Source organism: Pleurodeles waltl, chromosome 3_1, assembly GCF_031143425.1.
Source record: "Pleurodeles waltl isolate 20211129_DDA chromosome 3_1, aPleWal1.hap1.20221129, whole genome shotgun sequence".
Taxonomy (NCBI): Eukaryota; Metazoa; Chordata; class Amphibia; order Caudata; family Salamandridae; genus Pleurodeles; species Pleurodeles waltl.
In genome coordinates, this window is record NC_090440.1 from 475419797 (window position 1) to 475438390 (window position 18594).

Sequence of the window (18594 nt, forward strand, 5' to 3'; positions counted from 1 at the left end):
TCATAAATCTCTAATCGCATTGCTTAAGTTATAGCTTTTAATAATGTTCTGTATTGCAAATGTCCCATTGCTTACGTTTTTGCTTTATTATTGTCAAGGCCTAATGCTTTATTTTTAATCCGTTCATACATCATTGCTGTATTTATTTCATAAATATATTGCACTATACTTAGTATAGAGATGTCCTAGCTTAAAGGCAACAAAGTAATTCACAATAAAAGCTATTCAAATTGAGTCGCAGCTACGCCGGAGGAGAAATAAGTCTTCCAGGGAAATGTGAATGCAGTTCCAACACTAAGCCCGTAATGCAGTACAGTCACCTCCCCAAGTAAAGGTCAAAGCAGAAAGTGAGAAGCACACCCACAGGAAGCCCATACTGAAATTATACAACAATCCTGTTTAAAGTCCCACCTTAACTCGCAAGGATTGTATTGTTTATTTCAAGTTTCCTTATCCTCTCATTTCGTGTTGAATTACAATAATTGGTTTTGATACGTAATTGTTTTATTATTACAACAATGGTGATTTATTTGTGTGTTTACTATGTTACATTGTATTTTCTCTTGCATTTTTGCTGTCCTCATACTTTCTTTATTATCCCCAGTCCTCACAACCTTCCTACAGAATACTGTAGAAGCGGGAGCGCGCGCTGTCAGCTGCAACCTGAGCGTGTTTGAGGCCTCTGACAGCGCGCGCTCCCTGCTCGGCCCTCCCTGTGTTATTGGAAGAACCAGCTCCAATGGGTAAGCAGGGCCTCTGCATTGATTGGCTGGCGGCTCTTCATTGAAGCAGCCTTCTTCGGGGGAGATGCGGCGACGCGCTCGATTGCAGCCGCTGGTGAAAAAATACAGACTTTTGGGCAAAAAAAGCCCCAAAAGTCTAAAGAAGCGGCTGATCCGCATCGTACGCTGGACAGGGCAGGATTTCAATGCCGCCAATAACGAGCTTGCTGCGTGGCTGAGGCGCACGAGGGAGCCGCAGTGAGCGCGCACGGGTACTGGCTCAGCAAGCGCAGGATGCCTGAGCAGAAGAAGCAACCCCCGCCGGGCGGCGCGGCCCTGGAGCCCACTACGCCAAGCAAGAAAAAGAGCAAACCATCCTGTTTCCTCAATATCAAGGTCTTCCTGGTATCCGAGTGCGCGCTCATGCTGGCGCAGGGCACAGTGGGGGCATACCTGGTGAGTGCGGTGGGCTGGGAGAGGGCATAGTCGGACACTAGTTAAGAGGGACGCTGGGAGTTTCTGGTGGCACCTGGGGAATGAACGATACCTAGGGCGGATAGGTGGGAGCTGAATATTGCTGAGAGGGCACCTGAGGAGTGTTGGGGAGAACGGACACATTAGCAATGTATATCAAAGGCCTTTGGCATTATTGGGAATGGGACCTACCTGGATGGTGCGGGCGAGGCAGAATAGTGTTGCGCAGGCAGTTAAAAAAATGTCCGGTAGTGGTGGGGGCGTAAGGACCCGTCCTGAATGCCAGGAGGAGAATTGTTGCGGGTGTAGCTTGGGAGTAGGAGGGGGCACGGGGTGGTTGAGTTAATGTTCGTAGTGCTCAGTGATTTTGTGTGAGAGATTAGCAAGATAATGCCGGTTTGTGCACAGGAAGCGATAGAAGAACCTCAATAACATTAAGTGGCACCTCGGCAGCGCTTGGGAACGCATGGGGTGTTGCATGGGGCACAGGGGGGTGATGAAAGACATGGGGAGTGTTTATGGGATCCTGCTGCACTTTGGAGGTGCGGCCGAGGACCGTGGCTTACTTGGTCAATAATAATGCAAATATCAGTGAAGGGGTTAACTACAACATTGACGGCTTACAAGAGGACCTAATAAGTCCTTGGTGTGATAATGGGACTTTGGTGCTGCACGCAGGTGGGGTTGTATTCGACGGAGCACCGGATAGCTAGCTAAAAGCGCGGTAAGAGGGTCATTCTAGTTATTGCAGGAAGTGAAAGGGGAATCACCCGCCAGTGAGTCAGTGTGTCAGTGAACCTATGCTGCGAGAGCTGCTTCGGGCATTACCAATGACTGGGTGCAGATGGAGAAGCTAGGACATCTACGGTGTCCGCGACAGACCTGAAGGAAAGTGGAACGGTAGATATTCCAAAGGTCATGTTACTGCAGTGAGAGCTGCTGGGGGTCAAGATAGGAGGATGGTGGAGGAGAACGCAGTCAAGGGCCCTGTTCTTCAAGAGAGAACAGAAGTAATGGGACCATTGTTGAGACCTGACGGGGTTCCGAATGTTGCGTGAGAACTGCATGGTTCCTCCATTATGGATGCCTGGGACCCAACTGCAGGGGAGGACAGTGGAACATCAAGGGTGCCAGCGGGACAGGGACATGGGCTGAGAGTTGATAATGGAACAGAGTTGAGGGGTGGTGGACACCAATCATCCAGATATAGGTCTGAGATATGAATCGGATCTATCAGGGAACCAGAGGTGGGGGTTGAGGTTTTTTGGATGCCAGGGTCAAAACATTTAGAGGGAGCTGTCAGGGAACTAGAGTATGTGGGTGCCAGGTGTCTATCCACGGGCTGATGGCTGGCATGGGAAAAAGCTTAGGCCTCAGAGATGTGAGGATCCCTATTTGGGAGGTGAGTGGATTGGGGACTAAGGAAAAAAGAAGCCACTGCAAAGCTATTACCATCCACAACCAAGCTACCTCTCCCATCACTTGTTGACTATATGTTTGGCTATGACCCTGTACAGTGCTTCACTGCCTTTTGGCTTGCTTTGTGCTGTAAAAATACCATACACATACTTGCAGGACACAGGTATTATATTTTCCGGGTTCTTTTCCTGGTGTTTAAGTTGCCTATGATTTTGATTTGGAACTAGAGCTGCCAGAGCCTCCAAGCCAAAGGACTTAGGGCCAGATGTAGGTATACTCCATTTTGCGACTTGCAAATTGCGAGTCGCAAATTGGAATGTAGGATGGTGTCCGTGACACCATCTGCGAATCGCAAGGGGGTCGCAAAGGCCACCTCATTAATATTAATGAGGTGAGTCGCAATTTGCGACCCCCTTGAGACTCACGGCACTCACAGGGATGGTGGCCTGCTGGAGACAGCAGACCACCATGTCTGTGACTGCTTTTAAATAAAGCATTTTTTTTTTTGTAATGCAGCCCGTTTTTCTTAAAGGAGAACGAGATGCATTACAAAACTAAAAAATTTAACGTTTTCGTTTCATTTTTTCAGAGCAGGCAGTCGTCCATAGGATCACTGCCTGCTCTGGAAAAATGTTTTTAATGCCATTCGCAAAGGGGAAGGGGTCCCCTTCCCTTTTGCGAATGGGTTAGGACCCATTTGAAATGGGGCTAACTGCGAACGCGGTCGCAAAGCAATTTGGCATTGCACTGCGACTCGCAATTAGGAAGGGGACTGCCCTTCCTAATTGCAACTCCCAAACCCGTTTTGCGATTCGGTAACCAGGTTACCGAATTGCAAAACGGTTTTTGTGCATGGCCAAGTGCAGTTTGCACTTCGCAAACAGCGAAATTCGCTGTTTGCGACGTACAAACTGTGTGCTACATCTGGCCCTAAGAGAATTCAGCATTTCATATCTGGGAGTAAAGTTTTCCAGGAATCAATAGCTGAAGTTCCAAGGAGTTGCCAGGGATCCAATCTAGGGGTGACTGCTGACAGGGGTCATCCTAGTCGAGTGTTTCAACTGGTCTTGATCTGGTGTTAGATCTTTAAGGGTAATGACCTTTAGGAGCACTCTGTAAGGGTCAGAGACACAGTATATGGAACTTTCATGCATTGCGGTATGCAGTTCTCATTGTCCTCTAGCCGCGATCGGTGGAAATAGCGAGGGTCATTCTTAAGGGTCTTTGACAGCCACATATTTTGACACTACACAGTGTCCCTTTTACCGCCGGTTTGATGGGCTGGGGTGTAGCATGTTAGTGAGCAGCAAAACATGCACCTTCATACGTATAACGTGGGTGCGCCTTATGAATTGTTTTAAAAGTGTGGTTTTCGTGGGACATTTTTGGGAGAGTGAAGGGGTGGTGCTGCACAAGGCCTGCCACTTCCATATACAAACCGGACCTCGCTAAAACTTATCAACATTCACAGAATTTCTCTTTGTAACTCACGTGGCAGAAAATAGATTGTGGAAGCTTAACAGGTGTTCCGTGCGGTTGATGGGAGGAATGCGAGAGAAAGTTGTAAGAACAAGGTAGGCAGATGTACTCACCAAACTGTGCAGTGAAATCTATTAGTAGTTTAGTGATCGATTGTATTCGGTGCTGCACTTCACGGGTTCCGAATGCTGCATAGCACCGAAAGGCACTCTGTCCTTTCCAGCCATTTTCAAATCACTTTCAGTGTTGCTCCAGTGTTCATGGCGTTCACCACTGCAAGAGGTTGAACGTGAATGAAACAATTCATCCTGTGCAGTTATAGACAGTGCTGCTTCTCAGTGGAAGCGGAGCAGTACAGTGTGGCATGCTAGATTTAAAACCTGATTGCTGACGGGTACACGAAGGATGCTCCGAGCTGTTTGTTCTCGGCGTTCTGTGAGGATCAGACCTGTGCTAAGTGTGGAGCATCGCCGATACTATTCAGTCCATGTACACACGACTGCAGACCGCTCTTCAAAGACAAGTAGAGATTACTGCGCACGGCATGTTCTCTTGTTAATTGCTGATCCCGGATGATATGCATACACAAGGATTACACGCAGGAGTTCCCAAATCATTACACAATGTTCTCTAATTATTTGCCAGCTTTATTATAGTTGATGAAATGGAATGACGTATTGCACGCTGTGCGTGACATATTTACGCCCACGAGTCAAAATATGGGAATACAACTGCGTGATTTTACCTAGATTAAATTGTTGTTTAAAGATGTCAGTCAGAGAAATTTGTATTTAAAAAAAAAAAAAATACTGCTTATAGCTACGAAGTCCGCAGTTTTACAATTATCGTTTAATGAAAAATAGAAACATCACACGCAGTACAAGTGCTGTAAATAGACCACTGTCGTAAATGACTCAGCAGTGCTAGTGAATTTTATACTCTCATTTGTGAAATATTGATTTTAATGATCCCAGAAGGTTGTCTTCCATATCAGCCATTTTGTGAGTACCAGAGAGTGGACTTTGTTTCAAGAGGAACTAAGGATCTATGCGCCCTAGGTGGCCTTTATCAGATTTTGTGAGTTGGTTTCCGTTAGTGGTTAGTATGTCCCCTTTGCTGGAATCTTTAATATTGGGGCCGAGGGACTGGCCTCAAACCTCTACGAGCTGGTGACGCCTGTACTGTGGTAGGTAGTGGTAAAGCAGTGTTCATTTATAAAATATGTGTATATTATTATTAACTAAAACATATGGCTTTTTTATGTCATTCCTAGTAAGCTCTATCTGCCTCTCAATATAAAACAATATAGGAAGTGAAGCTCTTTTCTGCATCTGGCGGGGTTGTCACACAGTCCAGACAGATCATGAAATGTTGTCTGTGTGTCAGAATATCACTGTCAGAAGTTTCGCCTGACATAAATATTGTGTTCTAAATATTTCCAAAAATATCATACCATTTGGTGTATATTTTCGATTATTAACACTAATGGGATCATATCTTTATCAGTGGTATTTTAAACTGCATATTTATGCCAGACATCAGTCTGACAATGGTATTCTTGTACTGTAGGAAGTCTGCCTTTTTCACGCGGTCACCCCAGACGTTTAACCTTTTGCCGAACCCTGTTTTTGCTGGATTTAGAATTCTGCGCACTTTACCCCTGCTAATCAGGAGTACAGTGCCTATGCCTCGTTTAAACATGGTTACCTTGCCTTATTAGTGACTGGCATATTTAACTTGCCCATAGTCCTGGTATATGGTATAGAAATTCCACTGAGGTCCTGAAAGTGAAAATGTCGCTTGTGGACTTTAGCACTTATTGTGCCATCCACTACAGTGACAGTCCAAACGTGGCTACAGGCCTACCCGATGTGTCCTTTCTACTGCAGTATAAAAACATAAGTGAAACCTTTAAAAATTATCATTTTTGACAGGTAAAGACCTCTCTTTTAAACATTAGTAAGTCACCACTATGTAGGCTTTGTAGCCCACAAAGCAGTGTGCACAGTATTCAAAAGTATGACAGATAGAAAATTATTATTGCTATTACCCTACTGTGATTAGGCCTGAAACGCTATTTTTATTACTGCAGGCCCAGCTGGACTATATGAAAAATCAGAGTACAAATTAAATTACTAATACTGCATCTCAACAATGAGGCCAGCTAGAAAATAATTAAGCAGCTATGTTTAATAGTTATTAGGAATCGAATGCAATGGTGAAGTCTTATTTTTCATGAATATAAAAGAACGGTAACTTTTAAATAGCTACCATTTCCCGTCCTGAAGTTCCTAGAAGCTAATTTGCATTAACTCTCCAGCAACCCCTTGCATGTACCTGCCCAGAAGGAAGTGATTCCTTATAGGAGAACACAATTGGCTGATCTTAATGGACAGAGATGACCCCTCTGGTAAGGGCTGGGTGCACTCTGTTGACATCACAGTGTCAAACCCTTTCTTACAGGTCTGGTGAGTCACATGTAACACTTTGCCACACCTGAAAGGGAGAGGACATGATCCAATGACAATTCTTGTGTATTTCCTATTTTTCTGAACAACCCTGCTTTTGTTCTACCAGGCTTCTATCTTTGAGTTTGCTGTGGGTACGGTGCCTGCTTCAGATTGGATCTCAGTGTTTGATGTGGAAGGATACTAGTGATTACCATAGTGTGCTCCCCTCCCCACCCACAAACCTTAGAGCAGAGGGTAAGTGTGGCCAAAGACTTTCATATTCTTGAAAATGCCATGACACATGGTATTTCGGACATTTTTGCAGGAAGGCAGATAGGAGCTACTGAAAAAATGGGCATGATTGAGCCAGGGAACTTCTACCCCATCGGTTAGAAAGTCACCCACACCAACTAGCTGGTGTCAGGCATAAATGTGGCACCTCAAGGCACCAGGCCAGAAAATGTTCTGGACTGTGGAAGAACAGTGGAGGACTGGACTTGCTGTCTCTGTGGCCTGTGAGGAGCCCAGGAGGACTGGATCTGCTCATCTTGTACCCTCTACCTTGCATCCTGAGAATCTCTAGATACCCCCCTCTAAGGTCATGAAAGGCTTAGAAGTGTACTTCTTTGACTGCTCTGGCACCTGGAAAAACCTTTGGAAACTTTTGAAAAAAAATTCTCAAGAGGCAAAGGGATCTACTGTGAAAAGTGCCCGACTGGCCGTTCCACTGCGTTGAATTTAGTTTCAGATTCATCCTCATAAAAGGCTCCAAAATATCTAAACAAATTAGAGTCTCTTTCTGTTTTGGGACTTCAAATCGTTTTCAAGCAGAAACTTCAAACATACATGCCAACATTTTAGAAATAGAAAGTGGGAGATTTAAAAAAAATATATATTCCCCCCATTGACTTCTATTGAAGGAAAGGTAATTTTAGGTAGGAAACAGCCAAAATGAAGCCATTTTTTGCTTCATAAATTGGGAGTCTCCCGCTTGACTCTGGTTTATTGGCATGTACGCACAAGAGCGCCAGGGCTTTAGCAGGACCAGGTTGCGGCAGGTATTTCACCAATAGTTCAGTGTTCACTGCTGCAATATCAGATTTGCCCCCTGGGGAAACAGTTTCTTTTGTGAACACATGACAAAGTCTATTTTTACATTACTTTTAAGCTTTGTCAAATTGTTGGGCTTCCACCCTTAGGCTAGGAGAAATCCATTTGGTTTATTTGACCAGGGCAGTCAGCCTCAAATTTCCAGCTCGTAGGTCACCTAGGTCCTGGTCTACTGCATCCATTAACTACCACTGGTGCTTGAGGGTTTCAACTGGCAAGAGTTGTGATTATTTATTGAGGTGGGAAGATGCCCACTTAAAAAAATAATCCAATTTCTTACAAGACATTGCCCGAAAGGGTTGGTTAAATTACTCACTGCCTATTTGCTCATGTCTACCAAAATATTGATGTACATTGTGTTACCATTTCTAGCCCATTTGACTTGATCAAGAGTTTAGCAGAGAGGGTACTCTGCCGCCAAACTAAAGGTCCGATCACCTCATTTAAAGTTGGGCTGGTGTACAGTATATCGACGGCAGAGACTACTCTGTCTCCACCACTGATATACACCTCAGACAGCCTGATGGAGTAAGGACCATCTGCGTTTTGAGCATTTGACCACCCACCCTATTTAGAGTGGGCAGTCACATCGTTTGATTTTACTGTCCATCACCCCCAGGTAAAACCAGGCATGAAGGGCATTAAAAACTTCAAAATTACCATTGTACCATAGGAGACAACTCCAATAGTGTGGGTGTCATTCGTTTTTTATTTTCAAAAACAAAGTCCTGCTTTGGGATTTTGTTTTTAAAAAAATGCAGGTAAAACTTTTGATGGATGTTACCGTAATGTTGACAGAGCCGTCCATCAAACTTTTAATACATTAAATGAAACCACTGCAACAGCAGCTCCTCCCAATGTAAAGAAATATTTGCTGGGCTGATCGACATCTCTAGATTTGCAGGGTGGGTACTCCATCAGGCTGATTGAGTATTTTGCTCTATTGCGATAACAGAGTATAGACCAATGTCCATGGTATACATTGTCCCAATCTTCATGATATTCTAGCGCTTTCTATTTTTTATTTTTTTTCCCCAAAAATTCATTAACACATATTGCTAACCTTTCTACAAGGTAAAGTGGGCAGCTAATTCATTAAGTTTAAAAGCTGTCTGTTAGACCTGACAGTCTTAGGATGGACACCCTCAACTCTTTGCCTGCCTCCTTCCACTTTTTTGACACTGTTTTCGGTGGTTTTAGGACTCTGCACACTTTACCACTGCTATCCAGTGCTAAAGTACATATGCTCTCTCCCTTAAAACATGGTAACATTGGTTCATACCCAATTGGCATATTTGATCTGCTTGTAAGTCCCTAGTAAAGTGCACTGCATGTGCCCAGGGCCTTTAGATTGAATGCTACTGGTGGGCCTGCAGCACTGGTTGTTCCACCCACATAAGTAGCCCCTTAACCATGTCTCAGGCCTGCCATTGCAAGACCTATGTGTGCAGTTTCACTGCTACATCAACTTGGCATTTAAAAGTACTTGCCAAGCCTTAAACCCACCTTTTTCTACATAAAAGTCACCCTTAAGGTAGGCCCTAGGTAACCCATAGGGCAGGGTGCTGTCTAGGTAAAAGATACAACATATACCTGTGTGTTTTACATCTCCTGGTAGTGGAAAACTCCTAAATTCCTTTTCCACTGCTGTGAGGCCTGCTCCTTTCATAGGCTAACATTAGGGCTACCCTCATATACTGTTTGAATGGTAGATTCTGATTAGAAAGTGGTAAACAGGTCCTATTTAGTATGGCCAGAATGATAATACAAAATCCTGCTGACTGATGAGGTTGGATTTTATATTACTATTTTAAAAAAGCCACTTTCAGAAAGTGAGCATTTCCCTGCACTTAAAATCCATCTGTGCTTTACAGCCTGTCTCCAATCCATGTCTGGACTGGTTGATAGCTCCCTGGTGCATTTCATCCAGACAACACAAACAAAAGATGCTCAGTCACACTTCCACACATCTGCATACTGAATGGGTCTTACTGGTCAGGAATGGTGGAGGGGCTTGACACTTACATTTCAAAGGCTAGTGGCCTGCCCTCACACAAAGGACTGCCACCCCCCCTGCTGGGACCCTAGCAGACTGACCTGTACTAAAAAGGGACCTTGTGCACTTCAAAACCTTTGAAGTCTGACCCACTTCAAAGGCACTTTTAGGTATATAAACTGGGTCCCCTGACCCTACCAACTCAGACACTTCCTAGGACAGACACTCTGAACCAGATCCTGCAACCTGTCAATAGGTGCTGCCTGGCTCCTCAAAGGACTCACCTGGACTGTTTTGTTGTGAGGGACTGCTGCCTTCCTGTTGCCCTGCTGCCTTGCTGGCCTCTGGCTCTGCTGAGAAGTGCTCTCCAAGGGCTTCGATTGAGCTTGCCTCCTGTTCCTCAAGTCTCAGGGCCATACAGACTTTGTCTCTTCAAAAGGAACTCCTTGTGAAGTGAAAATCGCTGCACAGCATGCCGGAATCGACCAACAGCCTGCCTAGCGGTAAAAAGAATCACCGCATCGCCGACCTGGAATGACGCAGCCTGGGTCACCAAGTGGAGATCGACACAGCACCAGCATTGCGACTGCAAGTTTGACGCACAGCCCACCGTATCGTTGTATCGCTGAGCCGGAGCGATGCAGCCCGACTTCCTGCATGAGGAATTGATGCAGCACCTGCAGTGCGACAGAACCTCTACCGCATCGCCCACTGGATTGACCCAGCACCTGTGACTTCGTCCTGCACACCCAGGATTTCCACGCATAGTCCCTGGGCGTCAAAAGACCCCGCTCGCAGTGATTATCCACGACTGCACGCCGGAAATCGACGCAGAGCCCTTGCAAAGTGTGAAGAATCAACACATTGTCTGTGCACATCCGGAAATCCGATGCACACCTTCTTTCTTCCCCGCATCTCCTCCTCTGCGGTCTTCGTGCATGTAATTTTGATGCATACTAGGTACTTTGTGCTCACAAGAGACATCTGTTGAGTTCTAAAGACTTAGGACTCTTCTTATCATTGAAAAAGTGATATTTCAACTTGTGCTTATCAAATTCTTGATTGTTTTGACCTTAATTTACTCAGATACATATTTCATATGTTTCTAAATCTTTGTGGTATATTTTTGTGGTGTTTTCACTGTGTTATTGCATGATTTATTGCACAAATACTTTACACATTGCCTCCTAAGTTAAGCCTGACTGCTCAGTGCCAATCTACCAAAGGTTGGGCACATGATCATTTGGATTGTGTGTGACTTACACTGACTAGGATTGTGGCACCTACTTGGACAAGGGTGTATACCTCTGCCAACCAGAGACCCCATTTCTAACACTGTCCATTCAAGTTTGAGTTTTTTCTGAAGTTAGAAGATTCTCTGACAAAAGCTGACTTTGTGAGAGGTGTGTCTATGCCATTTGCAGTGGGCCTGAAATAGCTTTGATCACAACAGTCCTGCATACTGTTGTGATGAATAATGCAATCATTAACAGAATGGCCACTTTAGGATAAGATAGTTTATTAATGTTACAAGACATTCTCAATTAGAGAGAGTACTGTAGTAAATTAAGCATCATTGATTTTACTGGCTCTTTTTCATTTACTTTGATTGTCTATGTCTGTGTTTCCAATTTGAAGAATAGTTAGATTTGTCAGACTGCTCTTAAGCTCTTCCTCAGCATTTATAAGATAAGGTAAGAGTAGTGTCTTGATTGACTTGGTGGTGATAAAAAACACAAGTCTCTGCTTATGAAACCAGTTACCTCGAATCAGTACTTTCCCCGTTGCAAAACTTCAATTTGAATTCCGAGTTCTGAGTGAATTTTTTAGTCTTGCTTTGGAGTTTAAGTTGCTGACTTTGTTTTAGGTAATAACACTGAAAGCTGAATGAATGTGAAGTTACGTTTCTGTAAACTTAAATTCAAGCATAACCTGAGGCCTTCAAGTTGACAATAGCACCCAAAAACACAACAGTATTACATTGAAAAAAAATAGGGTTGTGGCAGTCTGTCATGAAATTTGATGGGAGATATTTAGGCCACAGGGGCCAGATGCATCAATAGAATGGTCGCAAAAAGTGGCCGTTATTGGCAACTGGTGTTTTGGGATGAATATTAAATTGTGTGAATCATCCTATTTACCAGTACGTTGGTTAACACATATCCAAACAGCCTGACCTACCTCATTGATATTTATAAGATAGCCAGATGGATGATGACCTCCAAAGGTCACAAGTCACTGTTTCTCTGATTGCTTGTTACTATCTTTTTAAACTATTCCAATTTCTTAAAACGAAACAGGCCCCCATTTTTTCAAAGAACAAAAAATCTGTTTTACAAAGTTTCTGGGAGAGCTGGCATACTCTCCCTAAATTTCCACAATTTACACTTTGGACCCCTTCCTTTTTGTGAATAGCTTAATGGCCAAATTTAGGAGTTAGAACATTTTCAGAGGTTTGCAACCAGAATTCAGTGGCAAACCATTGACACATGCAGTGCAAATTTTACATTTAGAATGGGTGTCCACAACACACCCCTTCCAAATTGAAAGTCAGTGAGGGCCCAGGAACCCATTTTAGGAGTTAGTAAAGTTTCACAACACCTATAATAGGTTTCAGGCTTAAAAAACACAATCTGCAGTCACAAACACTAATGTTGAGGCCTGGAGTGTTTGCAGGCACAAAATAGGTTAGTACATCTTGTCCTGGGTCAGTGCATAATTATTCTGTTCACCTGATCACTTGTATTCAAAGATTTGCTTGTGAGTTATGCACAAGTATTACTCCATGGTGTGTTGGTCACAGTGATCTGACGTTTTATAAATATCTAATTGTGCAAGTGATGGTATGCTTCAGAAACCTACTCACCCTGTACAAAAATCCTCTTTTCCCTTCTAGTGCTATGCTGTGAGTTGACATATTGTATCATCCTTCCCACTATGTCAGAGCTCTGATAATATCCCCTGATTATGCCACAGTTCATATTTAATCTGGGTTTGGATTTGAGAAATGCCCAGAGTTTGCCACCTTTCCAAAAATGTACTTACCATGGTTGGAAGAGAAAGAAAAAAGTAGTTCCAAGCAGATGTGAAGTCTTCTTTTTATCAGGCCTTAATATCTTCTCTTGTACAGGACAATTTCAGAGACTTTCTTGTATCTTGAAGGTGAGAAAGTGACCTCATTTTAACCAGTAGGGTAATCCAGACGGCTGAACTAACTGCTGCCAGTAATCTGCTAGCTCCTTTTTAATTTTGAGCTAGGTTGTCATCTTGAGTCACTTTGAACTAAAACTTCCTCAAGGGTTGTTGCATGCCTACATTAATTGGAATTGATGACATTAAAATTAATACCACAATGTGTTTACACAAAAAGTAACAAAACGAAAACAAAATCTCTTGGTTTAAGTCTCTTTATCTTTGTTGGTGGATTACTGATTTAGTTTGTCACTGCTTTGTGGTTTACCTGGAGAGCAGATAATAAGGGAAGATTGTTAAAAATGGACCAGGTTCAGTATTTGTGTGTAAATTTAAATTCAATGAACAGGCGCTTTATTTTTCTTTCCACATTGTTTTCATGAATTAAGAGCAGGAGTCCTAACTACAGCGTGCTAAATGTATTTAGATTGGAACTGCCGTCCTGTAGCCAAGAAAAAATGAATTAATGCTACTAATCGATTCTAGACTTATACACTTTAAATGGTAACAAACATTGTTAAAAACAAGTAACAGAACATGTGCCTTTTAAACTGAAGCCTTTTTATATGAAGTAACTAACCTGCCACACAATGTTAGAAATGGGGTCCTTGGCTGGCAGTCAGTTTGCACTCTGTCCAAGCAGAGACACTCACTCTAGTTAGGGCAATGGAGATACACACTTTGATAACCCCTGCTCAACCCCTTGGTAGCTTGGCACAAGCAATCAGCCTTATCTCAAAGGCAATTTGTAAAGTATTTGTACCTACACACACAGTAATACAGTGAAAACACTACAAACTGGACACCACACCAGTTTAGAAAAATAGACAATATTTCTCTAAATCAAATAAGACCAGAATGACAAAAATCTAACATGCTCAAGTCAAGATATGAATTTTTAAAAGAAAAAGAATCTTATTCCGTAGAAAACAATAGAAATGTTTTTTACACAAAGTACCTGGTTTGTGTAAAAAATAAAGCCACACGGGTGAGCGTGTTTCCGAAAAGTCAGCGATGCGTCAATTCCTTACTTGCAAGTGAGGCCGTGTGTTGTTTCTTCTCCAATCGGGGAGGCGATGCATAGTTTTTCTCCCTCGCAAGCAAGCGATGGGTTATTTTCCATGCAGGGCACCTCGGATCCGTGCTGGTTCACGATGATTTTTACGCCCAGGGACAATGCATGAGAAATCTGGCCTCATGGTGATGGAAAACCACACTGCGTGGGGTTTGCATCATTTTCAGCAGATGCAAGCATGTGATTGCGTCGTCTCTCCAGCTGCGATGCAGGTGAGGCATCGATTTCAGCCGCGAGGCGGGTGACCTGTCGTTTTTACAGCTGCGTTGCAGGTGGTGTGTCAAAGGCTTTCCCACAAGCTTCCTGTGCGTGGATTTCAGTCCTTGTTCTACCAGCTTCACCTTTCAAGAGCCAGGGACTGGATAGGGCATAACTTGGCAGGGCAGGAGGCTCAGCAGAGAGTCCAAGTGCTGGCAGAGAAAGTCTTTGATGGCACTGATACTTCAAAATAGGAGGCAAGTTCAGTCCAAGCTCTTGGAGATTCTTCACAAGCAGTAATTTACCACATAGTCCAGCCTTTGTTCTGTTTCAGGCAGAAGTAGCAACTGCAGGCCAACCCAGCAAAGCACAGTCACATGCGAAGGGGCGGTACTCCTCCTCCAGCTCTTCTCCTTGGCAGAGGTTCCTCTTGGTTCCAGAAGTAATCCAAAGCCTGGGGTTTTGGGTCCACTCTTATAACCCTGTCTGCCTTTGAAGTAGGGAACCTTCAAAGGAAAGTCTCTGTTGTTCACAAGACCCTGCTTTGCCCAGGCCTAGCTCCAGACACACACCAGGGGGTTGAGGACTGCATTGTGTGAGGGCAGGCAAAGCCCATTCAGGTGAAAGTGACCATTCCTCCCTCTACTCTAGCACAGATGGCTCATCAGGATATGAAGGCTACACCCCAGCTCCCTTTGTGTCACTGTCCAGTGGAGATTCACAAACAGCCCAACTGTCAGTGTGACCCAGACAAGAAATACATAAGCAGGCACAGAATGGTGTAAGCCAGAAAATGCCCACTTTCTAAAAGTGAAATTTTTTAAACCGACAATTTCATCCACATCTTTACCAAAATATGTATTTTTAAATTGTGAGTTCAGAGACACCAAACTCCCTATTTCTATCTGCTCCCAAAGGGAAACTGCACATAAAAGAAATTTAAAGGCAGCCCCCATGTTAACATATGAGAGAGATAGGCCTCACAGTGGTGAAAATCGAATTTGGCAGTATTTCACTGTGAGGACATGTAAAACACATCAGTACATGTCCCACCTTTAACATACACTGCATCCTGCCAGTGGGGCTACCTAGGGCTTACCTTAGGGTTTACCTTACATGTATAAAAAGGGATGGTCTGGCCTGGCAAATCGGTACACTTGCCAGGTGGAATTGGCATTTTAAAACTGCACACACAGACACTGCATTAGAAGGTCTGAGCCGTGTTTACAGGGCTACTCATGTGGGTGGCACACTAGTGGATTACTAGTAGTAATCAAAAGTGCCAATCACGGAAAACCAATTAAACATACATTTTACACAGGGAGCACTTGCACGTTAGCATTGGTCAGCAGTGATAAAGTGCCCATAGTATTAAAAACAGCAAAAACAGAGTCCAGCACACTGCAAAAACATGAAAGACAGAGGCAAAAAAAAGACAGGGGAGACCATGCCAAGGATGACAGGTCTAACACTTCACTTTGTTGATGGAGTATCTAATTCAAAACACAACAAGCAAAAACATTTTCTTTTATATTCATTAAAGTGGAGATATACATTTGTGGGCTTGTGTGTTCCAATTTTAGACTGGATTTCTTTTTAACTCTGATTTATTTTTCATATGGTCAAACATTATACAATGGGGCACAAATGACAATAAATATGTATTTTGGAGTTAATAAAAAATTATAAAATATAATAAAAAATTAGATTGACTAAATTGTAGGTAAGTAGCACTGTATTATTCTTAGCATGACATGTCATATCATAATTGACACTTTCTGTGGTTGTCAGCTTGCATCTTTCATCAGTATAGTCTTCAGTCTTAGGATTCGTCTTAGATTTCCAGTATTTGAAAACCATACTCTTAACTGTAGCCAGTGCCTAGATAATCAACAATATAATCCTTTAAATGATTTGATTTGATTTTCCAATGATTAACACAATGATTTTGGTCCCCAGAGTAACTCCCAGGATACTTAGAAGAATGTAATTCCAAAATGTATTAACACTTAGACTAGTTAAAAGTAAACAAGTGCTTATATTACACTTGCTTTACGGCAGCAGTATTTACAGATCAACCTTATTTTATTCACCATTAGGATCTAAAACAAAGTTAGAGTTTTGTAGAGCAGGAGTTGTCGTAGTTGAGGATGACAGTACTTATGTCTGTAGGCAACTATGCCTGTCCTACAACAAGTCACAACTGCCATCCCAACCCTTCCGGCTCACAAGCAGCACCTCACTAAAAACCCCAAACAGTAAAATGTGGTTTGTGGCAGCCTTTACCCATTGACTCAAGAGTGACATCTCAGTGAGTGTTGTTATTAAACGGAGATTAGCCCTCTCTCACATTAACAACATGTCTCATGAAACACAGGCAATGAAGAAGATGCAGTAAAGTTTCAATAGGTTTTATTTAGCAAAACTGCATTCTGCGATAAGTTGCATGGGCTGCGATGATTAGGATAATGAACAGTGCAACAAACAGAATGGTAAAGACAAGACTCATTAATAAAAAGACCCCCCCATCTTGCAATATCATGAAATGACATGAAGTGTGTGATATGTCCTAATACCCTTACATGATAGGCCTAACCTCTAACCTAAAAGAGAGCTAGGTATGTTAAACCTCAATCTGCCAATGCCATGTCCATGAGAAGAGCCCCCGACCCTCGTTACCTTGGAATGAGGTCTCTAGCTCAGACACCGTAGGAACACGATTACTGGGTCAGCATCACGGCAACATCCAGCATCGATAGCAGCGATGGCATTTGGTCGGAATCTCTCTGACTACCTGTTAAAGTGAGGAGTATTTATACAGATCTACTTGGACCCCTGACGTAGGTTTGTTCCCAAACAATAGATAACAAGGCATGCTTGGGACTGTAATTAATATAAACAATTCCCTCAAAAGCATGAAGAGGGAAAGTACCTAAAGTGAACACCTACAGTTTGTTTGTCTTTGTCTCTTGATTTTGATGCCTTAGCGCAGTGGCACTGATAACGCAAACTAAAACATGGGCCTAACTCAAAAGAAGGCAGCCATCTTAAAATATCTAATTAAATAAATGCCCTTAAACAGAGCAAGCTAAGTAGGGTAAAAGTCACTGGGTGACGGGGCACGGTTCTGCCAGCCACAGGCTAAGCTAACTCCTGTATCCCAGTAAAACAAACTAGGATTCACTATAGAGTAGTGCTATAAGTTGATGATCTTTCTGTCACACCAAATTATATATTTCCCCACTAGATTTATAAGTGGGGAAACCATTAGGTTTCTTTTGGTAGTCAGTTCCACCAGCACATATCCTTGAATCAGGGTGCTATCCAGCAGCGGCGTACCATGTCACAGTAGCAAAAAACACTATTTGTTCTTCCTCAGACCATCCTGTGGAGTGAATTCTTCCTACGAAGGAAAGTCATCAAATAATGACACAAATTAAGTAATCTCCGGACACATCAGGGACATTTGCCTTTTGTTTTTCAACAGTAGGTACTTGTTTTATGGGCTTGTTGCATCATAGCGAAAAAGAATTCCCAAAGGGCTGCTTCAGCATTCACCAGTTACGAAATTGAAGCCATCACACTGACAGAGGCACTTTCATTAAATGGGGTTTAAATATCTCCATCTACCTTCTGCCACATGGGTGGGAAGCAGTGCCTTGATGGACCAGGCTGAATGGTGTGCCACATGCTGGGGAATAAGACATAAAACAACCTCCTCTAGCTTCTTTGTCTAGTTCTTTGGACAATGTCTAGTACTAGGAAACCATGGTTTCTGTTGCAGTGGCATTGACCAAACTTTTAAAGTTATGAGGTGCAAGTCGACTTGCATTGCCCTTATTTCATACCTGAGTGGTCAGTCTTCTATGTTACTGAGGGTAGTCCTGCATTTCAAAAGCACTGGGATGCAATTCTGGGTGATTATGCACTCTGTAATGCTTCAGAACATAACATAACAAGCAAATGGATATTTGTTTTAAATGTTCCCCAACATTGCACTTTATAAAATGATTACCAAATAGATTGGCTAAAAAGCCCAAGGTTGCAGATTCAGTTGTGAAGTGGCACGCTACAAAGATTCTAATACTTTAATTGTGTGTCTCCCCAGGGATTTTCAGGAGATCACTTCCCAAAATAACTTTGAACTTACTCACTTACTGCCTGTTACACCGACTGTCTGTCTCTGGCAAGTTTCTGCACGGTGCACCAGCTGTGGTTCAGAGTCTTTATGTTTCCGTAGATGGCCTCCAGTTGGTCTTTGGTTGCTTCTCTTCCTGATTACTTCTGGGGTCCAGTGCAGAGCTGTTCTCTGGATGGAGTCTTGTTCTCTTCTGACGGTGTGCTGAAGTGTGGAATTCCTATAACCTGATGCCCAGGACATATTGTTTGGGGTCAAGGACAACAAGTGTCATATTTATTTTGTCATTGAGACAAGTAGGCTCACCCCCCACAGCACAAGCCCTTTGGCTTCCAGTCTAC

At 43.1% G+C, this 18594-nt stretch overlaps 1 protein-coding gene across 1 annotated transcript in view; it reads left to right on the forward strand.

Moving 5' to 3' along the window:
- Positions 1 to 782: 782 nt before the first annotated feature.
- Positions 783 to 18594, forward strand: part of SLCO3A1 (solute carrier organic anion transporter family member 3A1) — a 632297-nt gene continuing 614485 nt past the window's right edge. The window contains exon 1 of the mRNA XM_069222745.1: positions 783 to 1178. Coding sequence (XP_069078846.1) covers positions 1017 to 1178 — 162 coding nt within the window. The 5' untranslated portion in view covers positions 783 to 1016. The remainder of the gene's footprint in view (positions 1179 to 18594) is intronic.